At 42.9% G+C, this 24,523-nt stretch overlaps 1 protein-coding gene across 1 annotated transcript in view; it reads right to left on the minus strand.

Moving 5' to 3' along the window:
* The window catches only part of ST8SIA4 (ST8 alpha-N-acetyl-neuraminide alpha-2,8-sialyltransferase 4), an 82,947-nt gene that overhangs the window by 52,486 nt on the left and 5,938 nt on the right, over positions 1 to 24,523 (minus strand). The window contains exons 2-3 of the mRNA XM_082191499.1: positions 19,597 to 19,728; positions 7,275 to 7,532 (exon numbers count right to left, since the gene is read on the minus strand). Of these exons, the coding sequence (XP_082047625.1) occupies positions 7,275 to 7,532; positions 19,597 to 19,728 (390 nt within the window). The remainder of the gene's footprint in view (positions 1 to 7,274; positions 7,533 to 19,596; positions 19,729 to 24,523) is intronic.

Raw genomic sequence — 24,523 nt, forward strand, 5'->3', positions numbered from 1 at the left:
TACCCGTGAAAATCTACGAAAGCATATATATATATATATATATATTTGCACAAATTTGCCTCTATACCATTCTTCAGAAGCAGAGAGCTCTTTTCAAGGTTTTCCGTGTCCAGCTATTTCATGAGTTACACTTTTCCAGCATACCCTCCCAGGTTTTGTTCTTCCATACAAAGCCTGTGGTACATATGCGCGTATTGCTGTGTTAAAAGTAATGAGGTTAACTAAAAACAGACACTAAACCCATTTGCTATTTTACTGGTCTTAGCCTTACCAAGGAATACTTATGGGCCAGACCAATACAGAACTTAAACTTCAAAGTTTCAAGTGTCCAGGCACTGACCCTTAGGATACAAACGGACATTTTATTTAACAGGTCATGCATGCAGCAAATCATAAAACGTGTCATCTCTTAAGTTTTGAAGCAGGCCATGAAAAAAAAAACAGTTATCATGAGAGATCAAGAAATGGCTGCAAAAAAAGATATGACTTCAGCTGTGTCCAGGGCAGTTGTTTATCAGCTCCATCTGGTATGCAGGCTGAGACCCTACAGACTGTCTCGCCATAGTGGTGCATGCTCTAGTTATCTCCCACTTGGACTACTGCAATGCGCTCTATGTGGGGCTACCTTTGAAGGTAACCCGGAAACTACAACTAATCCAGAATGCGACAGCTAGACTGGTGACAGGGAGCGGCCGCCGAGACCATATAACACCGGTCTTGAAAGACCTACACTGGCTCCCAGTACGTTTCCAAGCACAATTCAGAGTGTTGGTGCTGACCTTTAAAGCCCTAAAATGCCTTGGTCCGGTATACCTGAAGAAGTGTCTCCACCTCCATCATTCTGCCCGGACACTGAGGTCCAGCGCCAAGGGCCTTCTGGCGGTTCCCTCGCTACGAGAAGCCAAGTTACAGGGAACCAGGCAGAGGGCCTTCTCGGTAGTGGCAACTGCCCTGTGGAACGCCCTCCCACCAGATGTCAAAGAGAAAAATAACTACCAAACTTTTAGAAGACATCCGAAGGCAGCCCTGTTTTTAGGGATGCTTTTAATGTTTAATAGTTTATTGTATTTTAGTGTTCTGTTGGAAGCTGCCCAGAGTGGCTGGGGAAACCCAGTCAGATGAGTGGGGTATAAATAACAAATTATTATTATTATTACCCTACAGATAAGGAACCCAGGACTCTCCATTCATTGTTGGAGTACAACTCCCATGACTGCTGACTATTAAGCTATGCTATATGAGGCTGATGGGCTCCAACAACATCTGGAGGGCCACAGGTTCTACATCTCTGAGCTAACCTTACTAGGACTGTAAGTGCATGCTGCTTGCCTAATGTATAGATCAGGCTTCCTCAACCTTGGCCCTCCAGATGTTTTGAGACGGCAATTCCCAGCATCCCTGACTACTGGTCCTGCTAGCTAGGGATCATGGGAGTTGTAGGCCGAAAACATCTGGAGGGCCAAGGTTGAGGAAGCCTGGTATATATCTTGTTGTTAATCTGGATTTTGAAAAAGAGGAAATATATTTCTTTCCCACTGACACTCAATAGCCAGTGGCATCTGGGACCCTGATACCATGAGCCAACTACAGTAGGTTCTTCTGCAATATAAAAAGTAAGCTACTAAAATCCATCAAAATTTTATTTTGCATTTATATTTTGAGGTTTCATTAATGTCACTTGAGAGTCCCCACTTTCGCAAGCATGCAGTATGTAAATCTACAGGCATGAGGCCACTCATTCTGTGCAGAAACAAATTTAGGAAAGTGAATTTTATCTTTTTACAGTACCTATTTATGGACAGCGTGTTGCTTTGCTAAAAACAGTGGCAGTGGTTTCAGCATGCTGCAATTGATTAGTTTGAGGAAGAAAGAACAAAGTGGGGGAAAGAACTCACATTCTCAGTTTTGAGTTGCATGAAGGATGCTAAACATAGTTCTCAGATTGTTTCATCTGTTGAAGCCAGTAGTTTGTAAGGGCATGAAAAAAATAAGCAAAAGGGATATATTTAAATTTCAGGGGGAAAGAGAATATAAGGTAGCCAGTTTCACCCGTGTTTCACCCAAGTCTCTTGAGAGTGAAAGCCTCTCCAGTCCTGCCATCTGGTCTTTAGGCAAGATTAAAAACCTGCCTGGTAAACAAGAAATTGTCAGACTATATGAAGAACAGGCTGAACGACTATTTTCTTTTTTTAACGAAAATGAACATTTTTAAAATAGTTGTCACTCGCTTCAGTCTCTCATTGTTGATCTGCAAAATCTCATCTCTTTTGGAGAGCCAAAAACACGTTCACTCATTCTTATTTTTTATAGTGACTTTTTCAGTTTTGGATATAAAAGAGTCTTTGGGGACCTGAATGGCCTTTCGTGTGACAGCTTCAAAGGCTAGTTTTTCCATGTGAATAACAGGTAGCAAGAATAACACGGCATAAAATAATGATTGTCATCCTTGATCTATACATCTACCTTCTGAAATTACTCTAATGCTTTCTGTAGGAGAGACTGGAGTGTTTGCTTCAACAAGCAGATGTGGCCTAGACACTTTATTCCTGGTTGTTGTTTTTTAACTCTACAATCCAGTTCTTCAAATCTACATACACATTATCTTTCGATCTGCTTTGCTATGTAAAGATTATACAGATAATACTTATATGCCCATGAGACCACCAGCTGGAGAGCTAAAGATCTGCTGTATGGAAAATATACACCCACAAAATATAAATGTAAGATGTTGGGGTATAATCTGCAACAGGTATTGTGGAAATTGCAGAGGTACTGGGAATCAGAATAGTGCATGATTTAGTACAGCAGAGGGGAATTTAAGACCTGCGGGCCAAATTCTGCCTGCCATGCCACCCCATTTTCCCCCAATAGTACATTCTCCTCCATTGAAGAGCCATGAAACTTCAGAACCATGGGCAGCAGCTGCTATGACATTTCTGACCAGCCGCTTACAATCAGTACAGGGGATTGTCGCTTTGTCTCCTTGGTGTTACATTGAATTCTAGGTATGTTTAGTGAAAGTAAAAATGTAAGCATACTTATTAAATATGACCTAGTTCAATAGTGGCAGGACATGGATGGCGCTGTGGTCTAAACCATTGAGCCTAGGGATTGCCAATTGGAAGGTTGGTGGTTCAAATCCCCGCGATGGGGTGGGCTCCCGTTGCTTGGTCCCAGCTCCTGCCCGCCTAGCAGTTCGAAATCACATCGAAGTGCAAGTGCCTTCCAGCGGGAAGGTAAACGGCGTTTCCGTGCACTGCTCTGGTTCACCAGAAGCGGCTTAGTCATGCTGGCCACATGACCCGGAAGCTGTCTGTGGACAAACGCTGGCTTCCTCGGCCTATAGAGTGAGATGAGCACCGCAACTCTGAGTCATCCGCGACTGGACCTAATGGTCAGGGGTACCTTTACCTTTTACTAGTTCAATAGTATTTTGTGAAGCAGGGATAAACTACTTGCTTGGAATTACATAACCAACAAGTTACCATCTTTTTGCATGCATGCTTGTTCTTGAGTGATATTTAGACACGGACATAATGGGCTATATTCAACACTGCGTGAGCACACAACAGAACTTTCCGCCTTCTCCTTGCATCCCCCTTAGTCTGCTCCCTAACAGATATTGAGGATCTGAGGTGTGGTGGTGTCTGCAATCAAGAGGAAAAGGAAATTCCTCTGCACGAGTGAAAATCTGTTGCGCAGGCAGAGCATCAGCGTTGGTTGCAACCAAATATGCTGAAGACCAATTTCCTTTATTCAGAAGTTACCTGCTACTTCCCGAATCTTGGCTAAGTATGGCTATTTTATGGGCCTTCCTCCTGAGTCAAGAAAGCTTAAGCCCATCTAGACATTATACTTGGCCATGTAGCAGACACTAAGACTATCTCGAATAATACTAGCAAGTTTCTCCCACCATGTAGAATGCAATGGCATCATTAGCTAGCACAACAATGCCACTCCATAAAAAATAAAAAACACTGACCACACATCACTCTAGAGAATGAAAAAAATATGGCTTCTTCTGAGGTATACACAGGCCACTTAAGGAATCAGGTTTATGAAACTCTGCCTGTGTAATAGTGGGCAGGAAATTTGATGGAGTGGAGAAAGAGAGGGAGAAAGAAAGTATATCCAAACGGAATCTACATCTCTGACTTCATCTCTGTGTTATTTCACATTCTTATTCTAAATTCCTGTCTACTTACATACAGGTTTATTTGTCCTCCCTTACGGCTTTTCACATATGCCTGATTCAATTCTTACATTGGAGCCAGAAGAACAACAGAAAGTCAGTAGCTGATTTTTGCTCACACTAGCAAGGATGCTCTAATCAACTGAACAAATGTTTGATTGCCGTTTCTGGTGGGGGAGTGCAACATTCCTACCATTTTATTCATATAATTCATCAATAAAGTCAGTTGTGACCTATCTGATCAATTTAATGGTAGGTATTTCAGCTTAACTATCTAGCCAGCTCTTGACTGAATCTCTTGCAAGAGAGCATGTAGGGAAAGCATGAACTAGAACCATGCCATTTACAGATGCACAGAGACTTAGCCATAAATTTTCTTATCTTTTGTAATACAGACTGCTTCCAGAGAATTGCCCTAGGAACAGTACAGGAGTATTTTTGCGCTATCTTACAGAAGAGCAAGATCTATCAAGTCTAGCCCCTTTAAAAATAGAAATCCAGATCCATTTAATAGAATATAATGAATGCATACATTGCTGATTTCAAATACTTCGCACACGACATCCTTGAATATCCTATGCTATGCATTCATCTTGCTTTAGCAGATTCACTGCTGGATAAATTGGAATTAGTCTGCAGATATTAAAAGTTTATACATCCCTGGATTCCAACATGCCAGCTATAGCAGTTAACTTGACTAACACACTGAGAGACTTGTATCCCGTGTATTGAATGTGATATTATTTTCAAAATTGAATCCCAAGACAGCTGCCTGCATTATACTTTTCAGACAAGCAATGACTCCTGTGAGTCTGTCCCCTTTCTGAACACATGCAAATAAGAAGAGCATTCCCAGATTCTGGCTAGCAGGAATGGGTCTGCATTGGTCACAAAGGAAAGAAGAGTAAATCACAGGGCATTCCGTGTCCAAATAGAGCAATATGAGAACCTAAGTTAGGAGAACAGGTGGTGGCACTAATAAAAGACCCAGGCCTCAAACATGCTTTTCCATGGATCCAGCCTGTGGAATAATCCGGGAATCAGCGTGTTTTTACATGAGTAGAATGTGTCCTTTTATTTAAAATGCATCTCTGGGTTATTTGTGGGGCATACGAATTCGCTCACCCCCCCCAAAAAAAAACCCATAGTCCGGCCTCCACAAGGTCTAAGGGACAGTGGACCGGCCCCCTACTGAATAAGTTTGCTGACCCCTGTGCTATTCTAAAATAAGCTCAAAAAATCTACTGTATATGCTTGGAGTTGATGGATGAACAGTGCATGTCTTGGAGTTACTTAATGTTTGTTTCACTTACTGTTTCTTTCACTGTATACAGAGAAAAAGCAAGTACCTTTTAACTTCTTTTTATCTTACATGCTTTAAGGTCTAAAACTCTTAAAAGGTATCAGGTGCACCCGTTTTAACAAAACATTGTAGACTAAGGAGTGTCTGGTAGGGTTCTGGGTGTGCATTCTTGATCTTTTTAAAGTCTCTTAATCAAGGACAGCATTCCGCAATTAAGAAAAGAAAGGTGCAGTAATATTTTGAGATATCATTCCATCTCTCACTGCACTAAGTCCTGGATGTACTTATCAGTGATGAGAGGGGGCAGAGGTTCAATCCATCAGCACTTTCAACAGCGAAATCCTATGCATGATTTCAGTAACGCCGAGCTAAAATAGCATGGGGCATATTTCAAGAAAATGTTTACTTCCTATGAAACATACAGCCTTTTGTGAAAGCATGGGTACTGTTCCAGGCAGAGGGGACAAGACATCCTATATGGCATGTGTCACCATGGCCAAGGCAATCTGGCTGTTCTCCCCTTGCCCCAGCCAAGTCACATGTAGATGACTAACTGGGGCAGAATGTACAGGTCGATGAACCAGCAGTATATTAGGGCAACAATAACAGTAAATAGGTGTCAAAAATGTGCAAAGAGCAAGTTTTGAATTTTTCACAGACAGCTTCATTCTATAGTCTAAAGCAACAACATTCACATCAAAAACCAAACCTCACAAAAATGAGGCACAGCAGTAATTCACATTGATTTCAATAGTGTTTACTTACTTACATGGTAAGTACTTAGGTCATAGCTTTCAACTTTTCCCTTTTCCTGTGAGGAATCCTATTTGGAATAAGGGAATTTCCCTTAAAAAAAGGGAAATGTTGACAGCTATGACTTAGGTATACAAACTCAGAAGTAAGTCCCACTGAACTCGAGCCTTCACAATACTGAACTTGCTTAAGACTGCAGACTTAGGCCCACTGATTTCAATACAAGAGCTGAGAAAAAGTGGCAGGATCATGTCCGTTCTATTAGGCATGGAAAACTGTGACTTGCTAAAAGCATAGTGGGCATAAACCATATTCCACTCAAGCCAGCAGCAAGACTCAGATTGATTTTTAATGGTTCTGGATGGCACCCAATGCCTCGTATTTTCAACTAAAACTTGTTTTACATTCGTACGTGACAGTCTATTAAACAGTGCCCACAACTCCTTTCAGTTTCTCGCTGACCTTTGACAAAGTAGAACACTTTGTTTTGGACAAACAAACTAATTATTTAAACTAAAATATGTGAATACATTTGCAGATGCAGCCAGAATATATTTTCGGTGCAGCACAGAAGGGTGTAGATGTGTGACTTCCAATTCCCTTAATGGGAGCTATCTGGCTAATCCTCAATGCATTTCACATAAATTGTACCCCATACAGTGCATATATAATAAGTAAAGGTGGTGATTTTCTGCTATGACTATTGGCAGGAAGGAGAAAATGAAAACATTTTCATTTTGCAGAGCCAGCTTGCTATTGGAATAGTGATTTTTGCCTGCATAAAGAGCAAAACCAGAACCTACAAAACAATAGTACAAATCTCACTGCGGTCTCCAACAGTGCAAATTCTCATTTGCAATATAAAAGACGGACCTGTTCTTTTTATTGTGAAATATATTTAACTCTGGGCACCACACAGTGAAAGTTATCATTTAGCAATTCCAAATCATTGTTCCAAGTTAAAACATTTGTGTTCATTACTGCTGAAGTAAAAGACAACCTGTCAAGTGAGAGATGAATGCTCACCTTATAACAAACTCGTGGTTGTCAATCTCTTTTCCACAGCCACTATCAAGGAGAATACCAGAATTTCCTACAACAGCACATGACTTAAATCGGCGGTTCTTCATCGGTGAAACTTCAGGAAGAAGACTGTGTAAATCCTGAGATATATTTAGTGTGCGGCGTCTGTCTAGCACGTAATGGATTACATCTCCTGGCTTGAAGCTGCTTTTGACTACTGAGACATCTCTTTCTGCATCCAAGAAACGAAGAATGTTCTTCCTGTATTGAAAACAAGAATGTAAATTTATGATACCTCTGCAAAATATACAGTGGTACCTCAGTTTCCGAGCATCTTGGAAGCCGAAGTTTCAGCTTTGAACGCCGAAAACCTGGAACTCATTGGTTCTGTTTTTGAACGCTTTTCGGAAGTCAAACAGCTTCTGCTGAGTTCCTCCCCCCCCCAATTTTCTCCACTGAAATTGCAGACCACCCATTGTGCCTTGGTTTTCGAACGTTTTGGAAGTCGAACAGTCTTCCAGAATGGATTACATTCGAAAACCAAGGTACCACTGTATTCCAAAAGAGTAGCCTGTTGCTTGGAGCAAAATTGCAGTGTAATCTTGCATGGACTTTTAGAAAGGTTTACGTGCAACATCGAACCATGGCTTGGTACTGATATCCAAGGCGAGTGCCACAATCGAAGATTTCCAATTTGAAAGAAATGAAATGTTTTGCTAAAACCAGGAAGGAATCACCATACGGAAATCAGGAGGTAGGGGCAGCAATGAGAATCCTTGATTGTTGATTCATATGAAATGAAACCAATCCATGATTTGGCATTCCAATCTCCCTTTCATAGGTACACTTCATCCATCTGATCACACTAATTCTGGCCTCCTCAAAGTTAGCCTTCAATGTGCAACAGCACTTTCCCTTTTCCAGTAACACCTGACACATCTTAAAAACAAAACAAAGCATGAAAACTGTTACTTTGTGGGTTTCATCAAACTGTGATGAGACTGCATTTGTAAACCTATGATTTAAAAGCCACCACTTGATTTTAAAATGTCAAAGCTCAGTTTCCATTGATCCATCTTTACTGATTTTTTATACAAAAAATATTTATTATTATTTTTAAAATCAAAACAGCAATCAACAGTTCTAGAGCAAGAATCAGGTTCAATAATATTGTTGAGAAAATAAATGTAACTCGTGGAGCCCAGACTCAAAACCAGCATGTTTATGGTTTCTAATCACATAAGGCACAATAAAAAAGTCAGCAGCAACATGGTCATTGATTTTAGCAGGGTTATAATATTCTAAATTATAGGCTCGTATGAAATTCTCATCTTATTAAGTAATTGTGCAAAGAAAGAGATAGGTGAATTTAATTCTGGTCTGGCCACTTCCACATTTCTACCCATTTCCTAATCAATCTGCAATTTTTAAAAAGTCCTCTCAAAGTACATATAAAAATGTTCATGCTCTCTCAAGTTCTCTCTCAAAATGTGTCTGATATTACGATACATTGCAACATTTTGAGAAACACAAAATCCCAGGGAAAACGAAATTTCAATATGCGCATTAGTTCCAGAGGTGCAGATTAGTTCATATTGCATAGCAATTTGCAACGAGTGCACTGTTTATGGACACAAGGCATGGATACATGCTGGTCGCATTTAAGCTAATTCTGCACATTAGCACTGACCCCTAAACCAGCAGTTCCCAAACTGTGGGCCCTGGACCACCAGAGGTCCCTGAGTCCCACTGAGGTGGCCCGTGACATTTCTGTAGATTTGGGGTTGAAGACAGGAGATGGCACAGCCATTGTATTAAATATTCAGCCGCTCTGGGAAGATGAGAAAGATTCTTCCCTTCTGCCCTGAGCTAACTGCACAATTTCTTCTGCTACAATACACACAAACTATCCACAACAGTGGTGCAGCATTGGTGGGGGCACACGGGAGGTTACCCCCGGTGCAAAATTGTCAGACACACCCAGTGATGCCTCAGTAATACAGCTGTGTGCTTCCATTGCTGGGCTCCGTTGAGAAACGGTTTCTCCATGTGAACCAGGAAGTGACCTCTCAAGACAATGGAATGGCTCTTCTTATCTCTGCAGCTGAGATCTCCTGGGTGACGCAGACACCATTAGCAGATCAATGCGCAGGTGTGCTCCATCCGTTTCCCTCCCTCCCCCCTTTCTGTGCGGCCCCAGAACGTGGCAACCCACAGTATGCCACTGCTCAGAGCAACCAGGGTCTCTGAAAGAGAAATGCCTTTTTGAATACCTTTTGATATTCCAGAAATCTATAAATTAAAGACCAGCCTGAGATTTCTGTGAGAACGGGCTGGTGAGTCACTTTTTAGGAAACAGACAGAGTGCCCCAGGAGACTGTCTCTCACACACATTATCTCTTCAAACAAAGTACACATCCTGCCCACCTGATAAATGTCCCATCAAGTAGAGATACTTAAGGAACATCTATGTCTTAGCACAGTTATTCCTTTCTTCTCCTTTGGCATCTTAGTAATTAACATCCTACTTAGAAGACAGCTTCACAGCTAACTTAGCAGTGGCTTATCCTCTACCTTTAAGGTTGTCCCCATAACTCCAGATTGGCTTACAGACCTAACAGAAAATTCCGAACTCTAAAACATCCTTATGAAAAAGAGGTGCTTATCCCATGAAGGGGGTGAAAAACCACTCATTCGGGGAAAAGGATGGGACCCATGAATTCATGACAAGAGACTAAAGATTATCAATTATTACTAATGAATTTTACTTTCAAAAAGGTTTTTGAAATGGAAGCATTTCTATGATATGACATAGTAGTGGGACATTTCCCGCAGAACAACACTGAAAGTAACATTGAGTTTTTCATAGCGCAACTTTCCAAATAAATGAGGCCAATAAACAGTTATGTAGACATGGAGGGGTGTGTGGCTTCCAATGTATTGCAGAACTAGCTATATGTAGCCTGTCTGCCAGCTGGACAGAAGATGTGGGTATTTTCCACCATTGGGACACCCCCCCCACCCTGCATCTCTGTCGCTCGCCCCCTCCCTACTGCTAACCCCTTCCTCACCCACCTGCTCTCCCCCTCTCTTAGGGTTGCCATATTGACAGACTTACCCTTCGTGCAGAGGCTTCTGCTTGCTGGTGCCTCACTGAGCAGGCTCTGCTATGGGCTCCACCTCTCCCTTTCAGGCCTCCAGCCTCCCTCCAAACGGCTGCCAGCAAGTCGTATCCAGGTGTGGCCCCCAAAGGCTGCTCAAGCCACGTCAGAGGGGTCATGGCCAGCAGCTGCATCGGCAGTTGCAATGGTGGCTGCGGCAGCTATGTCAGCACTGTGGCCTCTCCAGTCCTGCCTGGGCCTTCCCCAGCAGCAGCAGTGGCACCCCTAACAATAGCTGTCAACGTTTCCTATTTTTAAAGGGAAATTCCCTTATTCAGAATAGGATTCCTTGCAAGAAAAGGGAAAAGTTGACAGCTATGCCCCTAACCGCTACTCAAACCACATTGAGTAGGACCCAAGAGACCATAGAGCTCCTGCCACTGCTGCCGCATACCCTTCCAAACTTGAGCAGCCGTTGGGGGCCACTGCTGCTGGGGAAGACTTAGGCAGGACCAAAGAAGCCGCAGAAGAATCAGCCTCCCCCCCCCCGGCCTGATCCTAGATACGACCTTGCCAGTGATGATTAGGAGGCCTGAAAGGGAGAGGCAGCTCCACAGCGGAGCCACTCAGCAGCCCAGAGTCACCCCCAGCACCAGCACCAGCAAGCGCTAGCAAACAGGGTCCCAGCAAACAGCACAGCCAGGAGAGGGGTGGTGGCAGCGGTGGAACTCCAGATCCCGCTGCAGCACTTTTGCTTCCGGGGCATAGCCGCGGTGCAGGAAGGCAGTGGAGACTGGCTGACTTTGAAGAGTGCCTGCCCTCTCCCACCCTTCAGTGGCATGTGTCTGCCCCCCCCAATAACCCAGACATTTCATTTAAAAAATAAAAATCTGCCTAGGTAAGCATGCTGCCCCCCCCCCCAAACCAGGACATGTCTCGGAGAACCCAGACATATGGCTACCCTAATAAAGAGCTCCTGGTTCTCAGACAACATGTTTGTTCCCTTGAAGTCAGGGTAGCTGAATAGGAGAAGCTGAGAGAGGCAGATGGGTTGGTGAATGATGTCTTTAGAAACATGACAGCAGTGTTCACCTCCCATAGTAACAGTTCCTTTGCTGTCATGAAGAGTCAGGCCACATTCACACCGTGATGCTACTTTAAACAGATCCCTCCTAAGAATTCTAGGAGCTGTTGCTTGTTAAGAGTGCTGAGAGTTGTTAGGAGACCCCCATTCCCCTCAGAAAGTTACACTTTCCACAGTTCCCTGGGAAGAGGGGTTGACTGTTAAACCACTCTGGGAACTATAGATCTGTCAGGGCAATTGGTGTCTCCTAACAACTCTCCTAACTATTCCAGTGGCTCTACAAACTTCCTAAGTGTGTTTGTTCATTCTGGGAAAGAGGGAAATGGCATCGTAATATCATACAAGCCACAGTCAAAGTTTCAAGTCACAAGGAGATTTCTGATACTTGGTTTTACAACAATGAGGATGCTACACTTACTTTTTAAGCCTAAGGGAACTGAGCCATGATTTTTGGAACTTACATTTCAGTAAAATAGAAGAGGAAAAACACATTCTTTAGGATATTGGTGTAGATTTGAAGCCGTGCTGGAGAAGAGAATATCTCACAACTGAGCTTGTGTGACAACATAGTAATGAAGCAGAATGGGATATAGTAAGATGCAAAGTGCCTAGAGCATCAGATAAATGATAATCATAGAATCATAGAGTTGGAAGAGACCACAAGGGCCATCGAGTCCAACCCCCTGCCAAGCAGGAAACACCATCAGAGCACTCCTGACATATGGTTGTCAAGCCTCTGCTTAAAGACCTCCAAAGTAGGAGACTCCACCACACTCCTTGGCAGCAAATTCCACTGTCGAACAGCTCTTACTGTCAGGAAGTTCTTCCTAATGTTTAGGTGGAATCTTCTTTCTTGTAGTTTGGATCCATTGCTCCGTGTCCGCTTCTCCGGACAAGGCAAAGGTTCCCTTTCCTTGATTTTTGCTTTTCTGAAACCTAAAGACTATTTTTTTTATCATATTTTTAATCTTGTACACAGATGGGTTTAAAAGCTGCTCATGCCTAATATGCCAAGAACATCAAATATTGGAGAAAACACATTAAGAAGGTAATGAACTGATCTAAATGCACTAAAGACCTGAAATAGGACAATACATGAGATAGCAAGAGAACTGTGTAGGATTGCCAACTCCTGGCTTATAAACTTCCTTATAGAGCAAGGCTTGGGAACCTATGGCTCTCCAGATACTGTTCAACTCCAACTGCTATCAGCCCCAGCCAGAGCGCATGAGAGTAGGAGTTCATGCTATAAAGGGTCAGGCATACTAAACTGAGTTGCTCTAAACTGAGTCAGGCCAAGCACAGTATTGCCCTAAGCAATCCTTGTGGGAATGATGGGCCAACAGTCTGCCTTGTCAGTTGGCAGGGCTGGGCGATATATTGATACACTGTCCCAAAGAGGTTTGAAGTCCATATCGTGACATTGGTTTCATAATTTTTGATCTGGCAATATATCACAAATCATGGTGTGTGTGTGTGTGTGTGTGTGTGTGTATGCGATGCAAAAAACCACGAAGCCAGTCAATGCTTCTTTCAATTTCTGCAGCTCATGTTAACTCTGCCGGGTGAATTCTCCCCTGCTTCATGCAAGGGGCAGCAAATCACAAGAGCAGGCACTGGCAAAAATCACCAATGCCTCTACATAAAGGTAAAGGTAAAGGGACCCCTGACCATTAGGTCCAGTCGCGGACAACTCTGGCGTTGCGGCGCTCATCTCACTTTATTGGCCAAGGGAGCCAGCGTACAGCTTCCGGGTCATGTGGCCAGCATGACTAAGCTGCTTCTGGCGAACCAGAGCAGCACACGGAAACGCCGTTTACCTTCCCGCCGAAGCGGTACCTATTTATCTACTTGCACTTCATGCTTTCGAACTGCTAGGTTGGCAGAAGAAGGGACCAAGCAATGGGAGCTCACTCCGTCGCGGGGATTCGAACTGCCAACCTTCTGATCGGCAAGTCCTAGGCTCTGTGGTTTAACCCACAGCGCTACCCATGTCCCTAATGCCTCTACAGTAGCTCCATCCTTATTTTAGACATTGTGATATATGTACTGGTATATCCTGGTGCTTAGCTGGTGATGTATCACGGTGTTGAAAATCAGATATCAGTCCTATCAGTAAGATGGACCATTAATCTAATCTAACAAAATAACCCATATTTTCTTAGAGAAGAAGATCATAGGAAGCTGCTTCAAACTAAGTAAAGACCACCAATCTCACAACCCTATCTGGAGATGCCTAGGACTGAACCCAGGATCACAACACACAAATTTTAACACCAATCCATGGCTTCTCCCCAACTCTAAGGGAGCTCCCGTGCTTCTTCTGACACTGAAACACTCTTGAACACCCCCAATTCATAGTTACACAGAAGCCTTAGATCTGTGGCTTTTTGAAGGAGGAAATGAGGCCTATTGATATAGCAGAACACCTGTGCAGCATCAAAGATAAGTTTCAGAGAAAACCTTATCTCTAGATCAAGTTATGAACAGAGCACAGGCCTTTTTGCTCTGCAAGCTGAAGCACACAGCACAGCTTCTCAAAAGGCTCACAGAATGCAATGACTTTTTGATCTTTTAATCTTGAGAACTGCTGCAGCATGGTGGATATGAGTGGGAGCTAGGAAATCCCCACAGTTCACCTCAGATTCAAGCTTGCTTGTGGTTTTGGGCAAGGCACAGTTCCTTCAGCCTACCGTCTGCAAGATGGTGATGGTGATAAGCATGCTGTCCTGTCTTATGGGGATGCTTTAAAGATTTCCAAGGTCATGCATTTGAAATGTTCAACAGAAGTACCAAGTGGCTGCAGCTAATCAGCCGGACACACAGTGCAGGCAGCCTTAAACCCTGATTGACTTGCAACCCAGACCTATCATGGGATGTAAAGTTTAATTCCCTTGTCTGGTTAGCATTTGGGCCTTGACACCCATATAGAAGCTATACTGGTATGACCAGAAAGTGCTGAGTATCCCCACACTGCTAAGTGCATTTGTACCTTGGTTTTCAAACAGCTTAGTTCTTGAACATTTTGGTTCCCAAACACTGCAAACCCTGAAGTGACTGTTACGGTTTGCAAACTATTTTTGGAAGCCGAACATCTGATGGGGCTTCCACAGCTTCTGATTGGCTACAGGAGCTTCCTGCAGCCAATCAGAAGCTGCCCAAATGTTTTGGAAGTTGAACGGACTTCCAGAACGGATTCCTTTCGACTTCCAAGGTACGACTGTAGTGCCTTCCCCTGGCATTTGCAAATGAAATGCAAACAACTGTGGGGAAAGGGAGGGGTTGCACTTGCATCTGCACTCACTCACATATGGTCCCAGATCACATGGAAGCCTTTATGGATTCAGCTATGCAGAGACATGCAAAAGCCCCCTCTCTGCAAATGCCTGCACTGTAAAAGGGAACAACATGCAGCGGGTCTACTGAAGACTATTCACAGAGTAAAATACAGGATAAAAACATGAAAATAAGTAAAGCAAAACAGCAAAACAATAACCACCCCTTCCCACAGACACGTTTAAAAGGCTGTAGAATATTAATCAGCCAAAGGCCTGGTTGAAGAGGAATGTTTTCACCTACCGCCTAAAGAAAGCTCAACTGGGCTGACAAGGTTTCTAAATGGACTGTATGCAGATATTTTAGAAGTTTTCTGTCTTGCCTCTACCTGGTTTTTTAAAAAAGTAGCTTCTATAGCCAGAAGTCAAAAGAAACTCACTAAGTTTCTGCCTGGGGGGAAAGCTCCAAGCTGGTTCTAAAGCCTTTAAAAGTATTTCAACAAGAACAACCGTGCTGTTGTTCAACTTCAGATACAACAAACATGCATACACAAGACCTTCATTCTCTACTGAAATGCTGCAGATTAACCTGCTTCTGTGCAGCCAGTCTTGGGTAAAACAGCTAAGTACTCCATTAAACGTTCGTTTCTCAAAACTGCAGACATCTTAACAATGCAATCTGATGCGTAACTACTCAGAAGCAAGCCCCATTAAGTTCAAGAAAAAGTGTGCACAACATTGCAGCCTAAATTACCTTTGTTTCTAATTGCACATTGCTATGCAAACATGAATGGGGGATAACATTATGTTCCGAAACACAGAGAGATACAGCTCCTGCATACTATAATGAAAAAGGAAGTTGTGCAGAAAGTAACCTTTTGTTGTTGCTCTTGATCTTACAATTTCAGTTTGACTGTTTATATGAAGAGGCTACATTAAGAAAATCTTTAAGGGGAAATGCATACCAACTGTCCTGTCTTCAGCATCCAAATGAAAGAAATTTGTGACTTTTAACAATTTAAGGTAATGCTTTTCATTAAATGAAAAATGCACCATTTAACTTGATCGGTTTTTTGTTTTAACACATTATTTCCTTTTTTAAAGGTGTATGCTTTGCAGATCAGAAGTTTAGTACGTACCCCTATAACACTGCCAAGAAGACAAACGACCCAACAACTGCTTTACGGAGGATGCATTTAGGAAAGCTCCCGTATTTTGGAGTTGCAGTTAATTTATTGTGAGGATTGAAAATGAAAGATTTATGTTTAGATTCTCCTAGGAGTTATTGATTACCAAAAGACAAATGGCCACTATTATAACTAACTCCACATTATTTGATTTATCCTATGAGGCACCTTTGTAAACAAAGCCTTCACTTCATTGATCATTTTTCTAACAATTGAAATCACCTCCTCTGAACGAATAGGTCCCAAATAATAAATGTGTGAATTATTTTCTTTCTTTTTTTACTTGAACCCAACTTTTGCAGCCTGGGCAGTTAGGTGGTCTTAATGGTTTACTTTTTATTTATTTTATTTTTTGTCTGTATGAGGTCACTCCACAGAACTGCTTACAATATACATTTGGGTTGTATGAAGACTTTAGTCCCAGTGATGGCTAATGCTTCTGATTCCCTCATCTCCATGAAACCTTTAATGGGGACAGGGGAATAAAGATAAACAAAAGTCACCCATTCCCAGCCAGTAAGATCCCTCCACTGGATGATAAACCTTCTATAGATGGAAGGCAAAACTTCACTCCAGCCCAACACATGACAGAGACTCATAGTGGCATAATCCTATAACCCCAATCAATGGAAATCAGCCCCCATTGTAATAGCACCCATTAGGGGAAAGTGCATCAGCCCATAGTCTCAACCGACAGACTGTCTGCACATACCCCAAGCCATCACACGGTGCTGCAGAGCTATGCAGTTCACACATCACAGTAAACCATACTTAATGGTAATGAATTTGGACTCTTGCTCTTCCCCAACATCACACTGAGGAAACAAAGCACAATACATGGCTTATCATTACTTTCAAACTATGGGGCATGTTTTCCTCCCAACAAACCATAATGAAAAGCTGGGAGTTGATTTTGGCTCATCTACCATTTTGATCACAACCTGGGTTGATCACCCAGGGATGTGGGTGGCGCTGTGGGTTAAACCACAGAGCCTAGGATTTGCCAATCTGAAGGTTGGTGGTTCGAATCTACGTGGTGGGGTGAGCTCCTGTTGCTCGGTCCCTGCTCCTGCCAACCTGCAAGTAGATAAATAGGTACTGCTCCGGCAGGAAGGTAAACGGTGTTTCCATGCGCGGCTCTGGTTCGCCAATAAAGTGAGATGAGCGCCACAACCCCAGAGTCAGCCACAACTGGACCTAATGGCTGGACCTTTACCATGTTGATCACAACACCTTGTTCAGACAAAATCCTAAACCAGCGCTAGCAGCGAGGAATGGAGTGGGCACAATCAGGCCATGCATAGTAAACCATTAAGTTTGGTTTACTGTGATGTGCTCACACCATCACTGTTAAGTGTGGCAGGAGTAGTGACTATGCTGTAACATCCAGGTGAACTGTCACTTGCCAGGTCCAAGATGCTGTGATAGGTGCCGTGCAACAACGTGAGGCAATGTTTCTTCCGCCACTACTGATCTGGACTGCCTGGTTACTGATACGCCATCTGTACACAATGTCTACAAAGGAGAACGCCTGGCATGCAGCTTTAGTCAAGATATTTCACACCTATCAATACCCAGCAATGATCGAATCTCAATTCTACAATTAAGTTAAATTATGCCAAATGAACAGATTGCTATAACGGATTTTCATTTTCAGCCCAGGCTGGTTTCTTTTCCAGAACTTTGACTTTTGCAAACTGCTTCTTGTGTGAAGGAGCATGAAGGAGGCTGAAAGGAGGTAAATGAATCCATAATGGCAGGAATTTAAAGGACATCTGCTGACAGCAATCATGGCTTGTGTCCTTTGAATTGCCAGCCCCCTACTGCCTTTAAATGTGCAACTCCTCCTGGGATACAGCCATCCTATGACTGACTCAAACTGGCTTTGAAACTAAAAGGATAAGTGGGACCCACAAACAAAAGGTTGCTGTGTGCAGTGATCCAGTTTGGGGTTCCATACACACAGCTATGTCCTCTTGTAGGTCACTCCATCCCACCCTGCTGCCCCCACATTCCATGACCAATAAGCATGCTCAGTTCTGCTTATTCATCTGTTTGGTGGATGCTATAAGGAAATGTAAGGGAAGAGTAAAGTATTTTTGGACTTTTGCAAACTTTGAGGTTTCTCCAAGTCAGCCAGTACTTCCCTCTTGGGTGGGGATGGTCCAGTCTTGCCTACACAAAGATCTACATCCAGAAAACTGAACTTTCTTCTTCTTCTTCTTCTTCTTCTTCTTCTTCTTCTTCTTCTTCTTCTTCTATTCGTACCCCCTCAACTGACTGCGTTCCCCAGCCACTCTAGGTGGCTTCCAACAAATACAAAAGCATAATAAAACAACAGTCTTAGTCTTTAGTATTGCATGAACTATCAATCCCAGATGAAGATATAACCAAAACACGCTTGAAATCCGACTCTGAACCACCTTTAAAAGATACACGCACTAGCCTTCCCAGAGCAAAGGGATTGAAGGCTCCCAGCACAGCAGAAAACAGTCCTTAACTGCCCTTAAAAATAACCAGTAATGGGAAAGATCATAGTAAAACATCAGGCTGCACAATGCCTGGTGGCCTGAGTCCTGTCCAGGGTATAATCTGCACCACTAAGAACTGATCATGTTTACTGTTTGAGTAACCAAAGCCACCTTCACACCATACATTTAAAGTGCTATGATACTGCTTTAAGCAGGAAAGAACCATATGCCAATATACCACCCCAGATTTTGTCACTTTCTTCCTGCAAATAATGGGGTTGCAAGGGAATTGTTTTCTGGAAGAAATTAACATGGAAATGAGAACAAAACTCCCACTATATTTCATTAGATTTCCAGAAATGGTTTCCATGTGAAAGCTCACATATAGCATGGAAATTAAATTAGGAGAAAGGAATAAACTGCTGTGTGGATGTATCCAGGGAGAGACTTGCAGCCAGATGTGAGCCCCAACACTTCTCACTTTAAAAGATGTCCCATTTCCTTCTCACAGAAGAAAATGGAAACCCCCCTCCCCAGCCCCGTTCTGCCATTGTGGTTTTAGACTGATGCAACGGAAAACAAAAGATATGACTCAGAGACACAAACTCTTCAAAAGCAAGCAACTACACTTTATTTTAACAGAAGTGATTTGCTGATACTTTTTTCTTAACCATGTGTGTACAATGATATTAGGAAGATCATAAAAGAAAAGATCAGTCAGTCAAGTGTACTGAAATACAAGTTGTCAGAATCACTGTTGGCCATTTGCTTTTACAGTGATGAAACAGTGGGATCATTCACAAGCGAAGCCTTCCAAGAGCTATCAAACTAGAGGCCTCCTGCAGATTTCTTTTAATGCAACTCTGCACATATTAATTAGCTGTATGCCATTAATATCTTTTTTTGTGCTTTATTATACAGCACATTGAAATGCTGTGACCAATCCAGTCAAACTTACTGGATGCCACTATACAGACCCTATTCTGCATGAAGAATTTAGTTTAGTAAAGGATTCAGTTTTTACTGAAGGAATGTTCAAAATTAAAGAGACACCTTTTACACTGGAATCCCCAAACTTTTGTCTTCCACATTGGTAAAGACCAACAGCTGTAAAGAAAGACAGATTTGCCGGTCCTCGCTTGCATATACCCAGTTACAAGCTACCACAATGTATAAATGAGTTCTGTGTGTTATTTAAGGTACTCACCTTATTTCCAGTACCAAGGAAGAATTGATTTTCCATCTTTCTACGGAATGCTGGAACATTGAAGAGCCACTCTTTTGGTTTATTTTATCAGAGCTATTGACCATTGATCTACTTAAACTTAGCTCACCGTCTCTGAAAACACAATACAAAAAGAGAGCGTTAAAAATTAGCTTGGCACTAGACATCCAGAAACCTTTCTTTCCTGCCCTATCTACATCACAAACAGCAGTGGTGTTTTATTTATATCCATGTAGGATCATGGCTCTGCACCAAGCACCCACTGGATCACTTCCGACTCCAAGGGTAACGGAGAGCCACCCTTTCCATTTCTCACAATGCCCTGGGGCACCTTACCTGGTGTCATTTCAAGGTATTGAGGAGAGCACATGGGAAGAACAGGGCAGGTGTCACCATCACAACTACAGTGGTACCTCAGGTTAAGAACTTAATTTGTTCTGGAGGTCCGTTCTTAAGCTGAAACTGTTCTTAACCTGAAGCACCACTTTAGCTAATGGGGCCTCCCACTGTCTCCACGCCGCTGGAGCACGATTTCTGTTCTCATCCTGAAGCAAAGTTCTTAACCCGAGGTACTATTTCTGGGTTACCAGAGCCTGCGGCCTGAAGCATCTGTAACCTGAGGTACCACTGTAGTCCCAACCAGAGTACCAGGTCTGGAACGCTAACTGTTGATACCAGACCTATTTATATGTTGAAGGCCAACGGTAACCACCTGCCCTGTGATGAAGAAGAAGCATGTCAGAGAGGCAGGCACAGACAACATCAAGCTGTGCTCTGGCCAAACTGTCTATTTCTTTCCCCGGCCCCTCCCAAGTTTGCATGTTATCTTAGGACTTTAAAAATGTGTAAGCCACCTTGGGTGCCTTGGCAGAAAGTCAGTATATAAACACAATGAATAAATATGTTTGTGGTGGATATAGTCAATGAATAAATCCTTCTGTACTCATTGTTGGGCCTGGGCAACGTATTGATACATTGCCCAGGACTAGTTTGAGGGCCAGAGTGCAATGCCACCTTCACTCCACAGTATATCACAGGTAGGGCTTGCCTGCGCCTGACTCCTTCTAGCGCCAGCACCCAGAGAGAAGAACAAGTTGCATTGGCCCCATGAGGGGAGCTGAGGCAGTTTCACCCCGTGGGGCCGGGGATGATACAGCTTGTTCCTCCATCCGCTTTTCAACATTGTAATGTATCACTATATTGTGATGTTTGGCTGGTGTTACACTGCGATGCAGAAAAGCTGATATCGCCCAGCCCTACTCATTGTGAAATTTACTCAGGCAAAGGGCTGTAGGTTAGTGGTAGAGCTTCTGCCAGACTCAATCCCCAGAATCATCAGGTAAGGCTGGGAATGTACCCTGTGTGAAACTTTGAAAGGGCACCACCAGTCAGTGTGGCCAGTACTGAACTCAGAATAAGGCAGCTTCCTATGCTCCTTGTCCTACAGAGACAGAATTTACCAAAAAATCCTCTCTCTTCCTTCAAAGAAACAAACTGTTTTCTATTTAGCTGAAACAACCCTCAGAAACATTTGCCCCCACCTTCCCATGAGACATAAGTTTCCTGCTAGGGTGTTGCCCCTCAAGCGCTCTAGCATCACTGCATCCTAAAAAAAATAGTTTTTTTGCCCACAAAAAGCTATTGCTACAATAAACTGGTTTTCTTTTATTTTCTTCAAGTGCTACAGGAAAGTTGGCTGTTTACCTGCTGCAGTAGGAGAACAAGGCTGTTCTTCTAGATTATGATAGATTTCTGTAGGTAGCTTCTACATTGTGTGAAAGATTACATAACACACAAAGTGAGGAAATATCAGGAAAAGCAGAATGATGTGACGTCTGAATGCAGCCAACGTTGCTCTGGGATTGCAGAGCAGAAAGGAAGCACACTCTGACTTCGGACATTGGCCAAGGGGACCAAAGACCACTGGATGATTGAACTCCCAGGAAGAATATCATGGAATGGAACAGGAGAAACCAACATGGTTCCATCCATCAGCCAGAGAGGAAGCAGCTGCAAGAGACTTGCTTTCCTTTTCACTGCCAGGAAGAATCCTTGGCTCCAACAGTCAGTTTTCTTGGGAATGCAGAAGCAAAGGAAAAGGATACTCCAGCCCATTCATCTGCCACAAAAACAAAGAGCCGCCAACCACTATTCTAGCAACAATACCATTATTAAGGGATGGGAGAAAATTCATTTCTGCTTGCATTTTATTGTGAATCTTGCCCAGCAGCATGACTGACTCCATTGTCTGTTTCCTGCCAACAAAATGTGTTCTGAAGCCAGTATGTTGCTGGCTGACAAACTTTGATTTGTTTTATCTATGGCTTGGTGTTACGTGTAAACCCAGCACTCTTCCCAAACCATGGTTTATTTCACCATCACATCATATGTGCTTGCCAAATTATAATGACATGAGACAACGGCAGCTGGGAAACAATAAAATTCTGAGGGGAAAACAAGCCATGATTTGTTTTATCACCCGAGAAACAACTTGTAGCTAGTGTTATGTGTGAACCAAGACACTGCATATGTGAAGTTGGTTGAGAAACTGACACAACTTCCACAGTGAAAACAGATGCAAAAAATTCATACAGCTATTCTGCAATCTTGTTATCTATTTCTAAATCAATGGACCCAAACTTGAACTTACATTTTGACAACACAAACAGCAACTTCCCCGTTCCCACCTTGATGCCAAACTGTTTTTGAAATCTGGCTGACTTCTTCCCATGGAAATTCACGTCACAATAAGCTAGCCAAGTCTCCACTCTATATTCATGCCCTCACCAGCCAAACTGACAATAGTAGAACTTACTCCCAAGCCTGCATAGTATTGCAGCAGAAGCATGCTAACAGGCTGTCTTTTGCCACAAGAGACTAACATGGCCTCGCTTTCTGAAATTATTCTGTATGAAATCATTGGGCTGGGCTGTATGAGTAGGAGTCCTGTTTGGCTTGCTTCCTAACAACGTGCAAACTTCTTATTTTCTTATTTTCCTTTATTAACCACAGGAGGCAAGAGTCTCATGCATTAGGCAACACATCTCTCTCTCTCTCTCTTTCTCTGCATTCTAACCTGAGCAGTTCTTAAATTCAGAATGTTTAAAACTAGTAGAATGAGCAAGAACAGGTAAGACTAGCTCTTCCTACCTATGGAAAGCTCTTCCTAACAAAAATACCTCCTCTTTCTTATCAAATATATACGCAGAATATTTCTTTGCCAATTGAGAAAGTCCAGCCACTTCTAGGGAGGCATATGCCAGGTCTAACTACATGGTCCATCTAGTCTAGTATTGTTCACTGTGACTGCCAGCAGCTCCCAAGAGAGTCTTCCCTGTTACCTACAACCTGATCCTTTTAACTAGAGACACTGGTTATTCAACCTGGAACATGAACTGTGGTGCCTTCTCCAAACATTCACTCTGTGTGTGTGTGTGTGTGTGTGTGTGTGTGTGTGTGTACTTAGGGAGGGAAGAAGAAGAGGAGGAGTTTGGATTTGATATCCCATTTTATCAGTACCCTAAGGAGTCTCAAAGTGGCTAACAATCTCCTTTCCCTTCTTCCCCCACAACAAACACTCTGTGAGGTGAGGGAGGTTGAGAGACTTCAGAGAAGTGTGACTAGCCCAAGGTCACCCAGCAGCTGAATGTGGAGGAGCAGAGAAGCGAACCTGGTTCCCCAGATTACGAGTCCACTGTTCTTAACCACTACACCACACTGGAATTCGAGTTAATGTCCTTTAGCAGTATACCAGCTGTGCTTGTGGAATGACTTCTGCAAAAGAAAGTGCAAGAAGCCATCACAGTTCATGTGGCTGGTTGCTCAACAGATTGCTTTAGCCCTAATACTTCCTGTTGCACAACCAGCTTCTGCTAGTCCAGCTGTGGCACTGGAGTTCATACTGCTCAACCACTTTTATTGCCTTTCCACTAGCCCAGCAGCTCCTGTCCTGTGCTGGCAAGTGAAGGAGAACACCAAACCCGGGTCTGAACATCTGCAAGCAGCCTCTCATCAGCAGATCGCAAGTCACTTTAAAAGTCAGTGGAATTCTGTGCGCTACAGGTAGAAATCTTTCCCAATACATTGGTATGCATAGAGGCTTTAGTTTGCTCAAAAGCATCCAGGAACCTGACTATGTGAAGAAATTATAGGATCAATGATCATACATTAATATATACTGGATTTGCACCTCATCCGATATGCAGTATTGATTTACAGCTAAGAGTGCCACCTACTGAAAAACCAAACGCGCTTTCCTCCTCACTTCAGACACAATTATTTTTGTGGGATGGGGAAGGTTTTCAAATTAAAAACCATGGTCTTTAAAGTGTCATGCCGTGAAGAATAATTATATGATCTTCACTGAACACTGCTTATATGAATCCAGAGGGAAAGAGCAACATCGAGATTCATTACAAGATGTTTTTCTGTCTTCTAATTCAATGCGCAATATATTCCAAAAAGCCCTCGCAAAACAACCTTCACTGATTTTCCCTCTTTATCCTCTGCAACATTGCAATATACACTGAGAGAGAGAGAGAGAGAGAGAGAGAGAGAGAGAGAGAGAGAGGTTGGCTTTTCGCAATGTTTTTGCCCCTAAAAGTGCTAATGCTTGAAATACAGCAGACCCAGGAGCTCACAATTTACTTGGAGTGCCCACCAACAGATTTAAAGTACATTAAAGCAACCTTAAATCTGTTGTGGGCACTCCAGGTCCCAACTAAGACATTTCTCCAAATCCCCACTCAAGGATATGCTCTTGATGCATTTGGTTCATGTTTACTTTCACTTTGTCATTTAAAAGACATTCTTTCAACCAGCAAAACTGTGACACTGTCCTTGGGATCTCAGCAATATCTGATTGCTTTTAAATCCCACTGGGACTTCAGTGTGCTTAATGTTAGCTGGA

This window comes from Podarcis vaucheri, assembly GCF_965113315.1.
Source record: "Podarcis vaucheri genome assembly, chromosome: 11".
In the NCBI taxonomy this organism is placed as follows: domain Eukaryota; kingdom Metazoa; phylum Chordata; class Lepidosauria; order Squamata; family Lacertidae; genus Podarcis; species Podarcis vaucheri.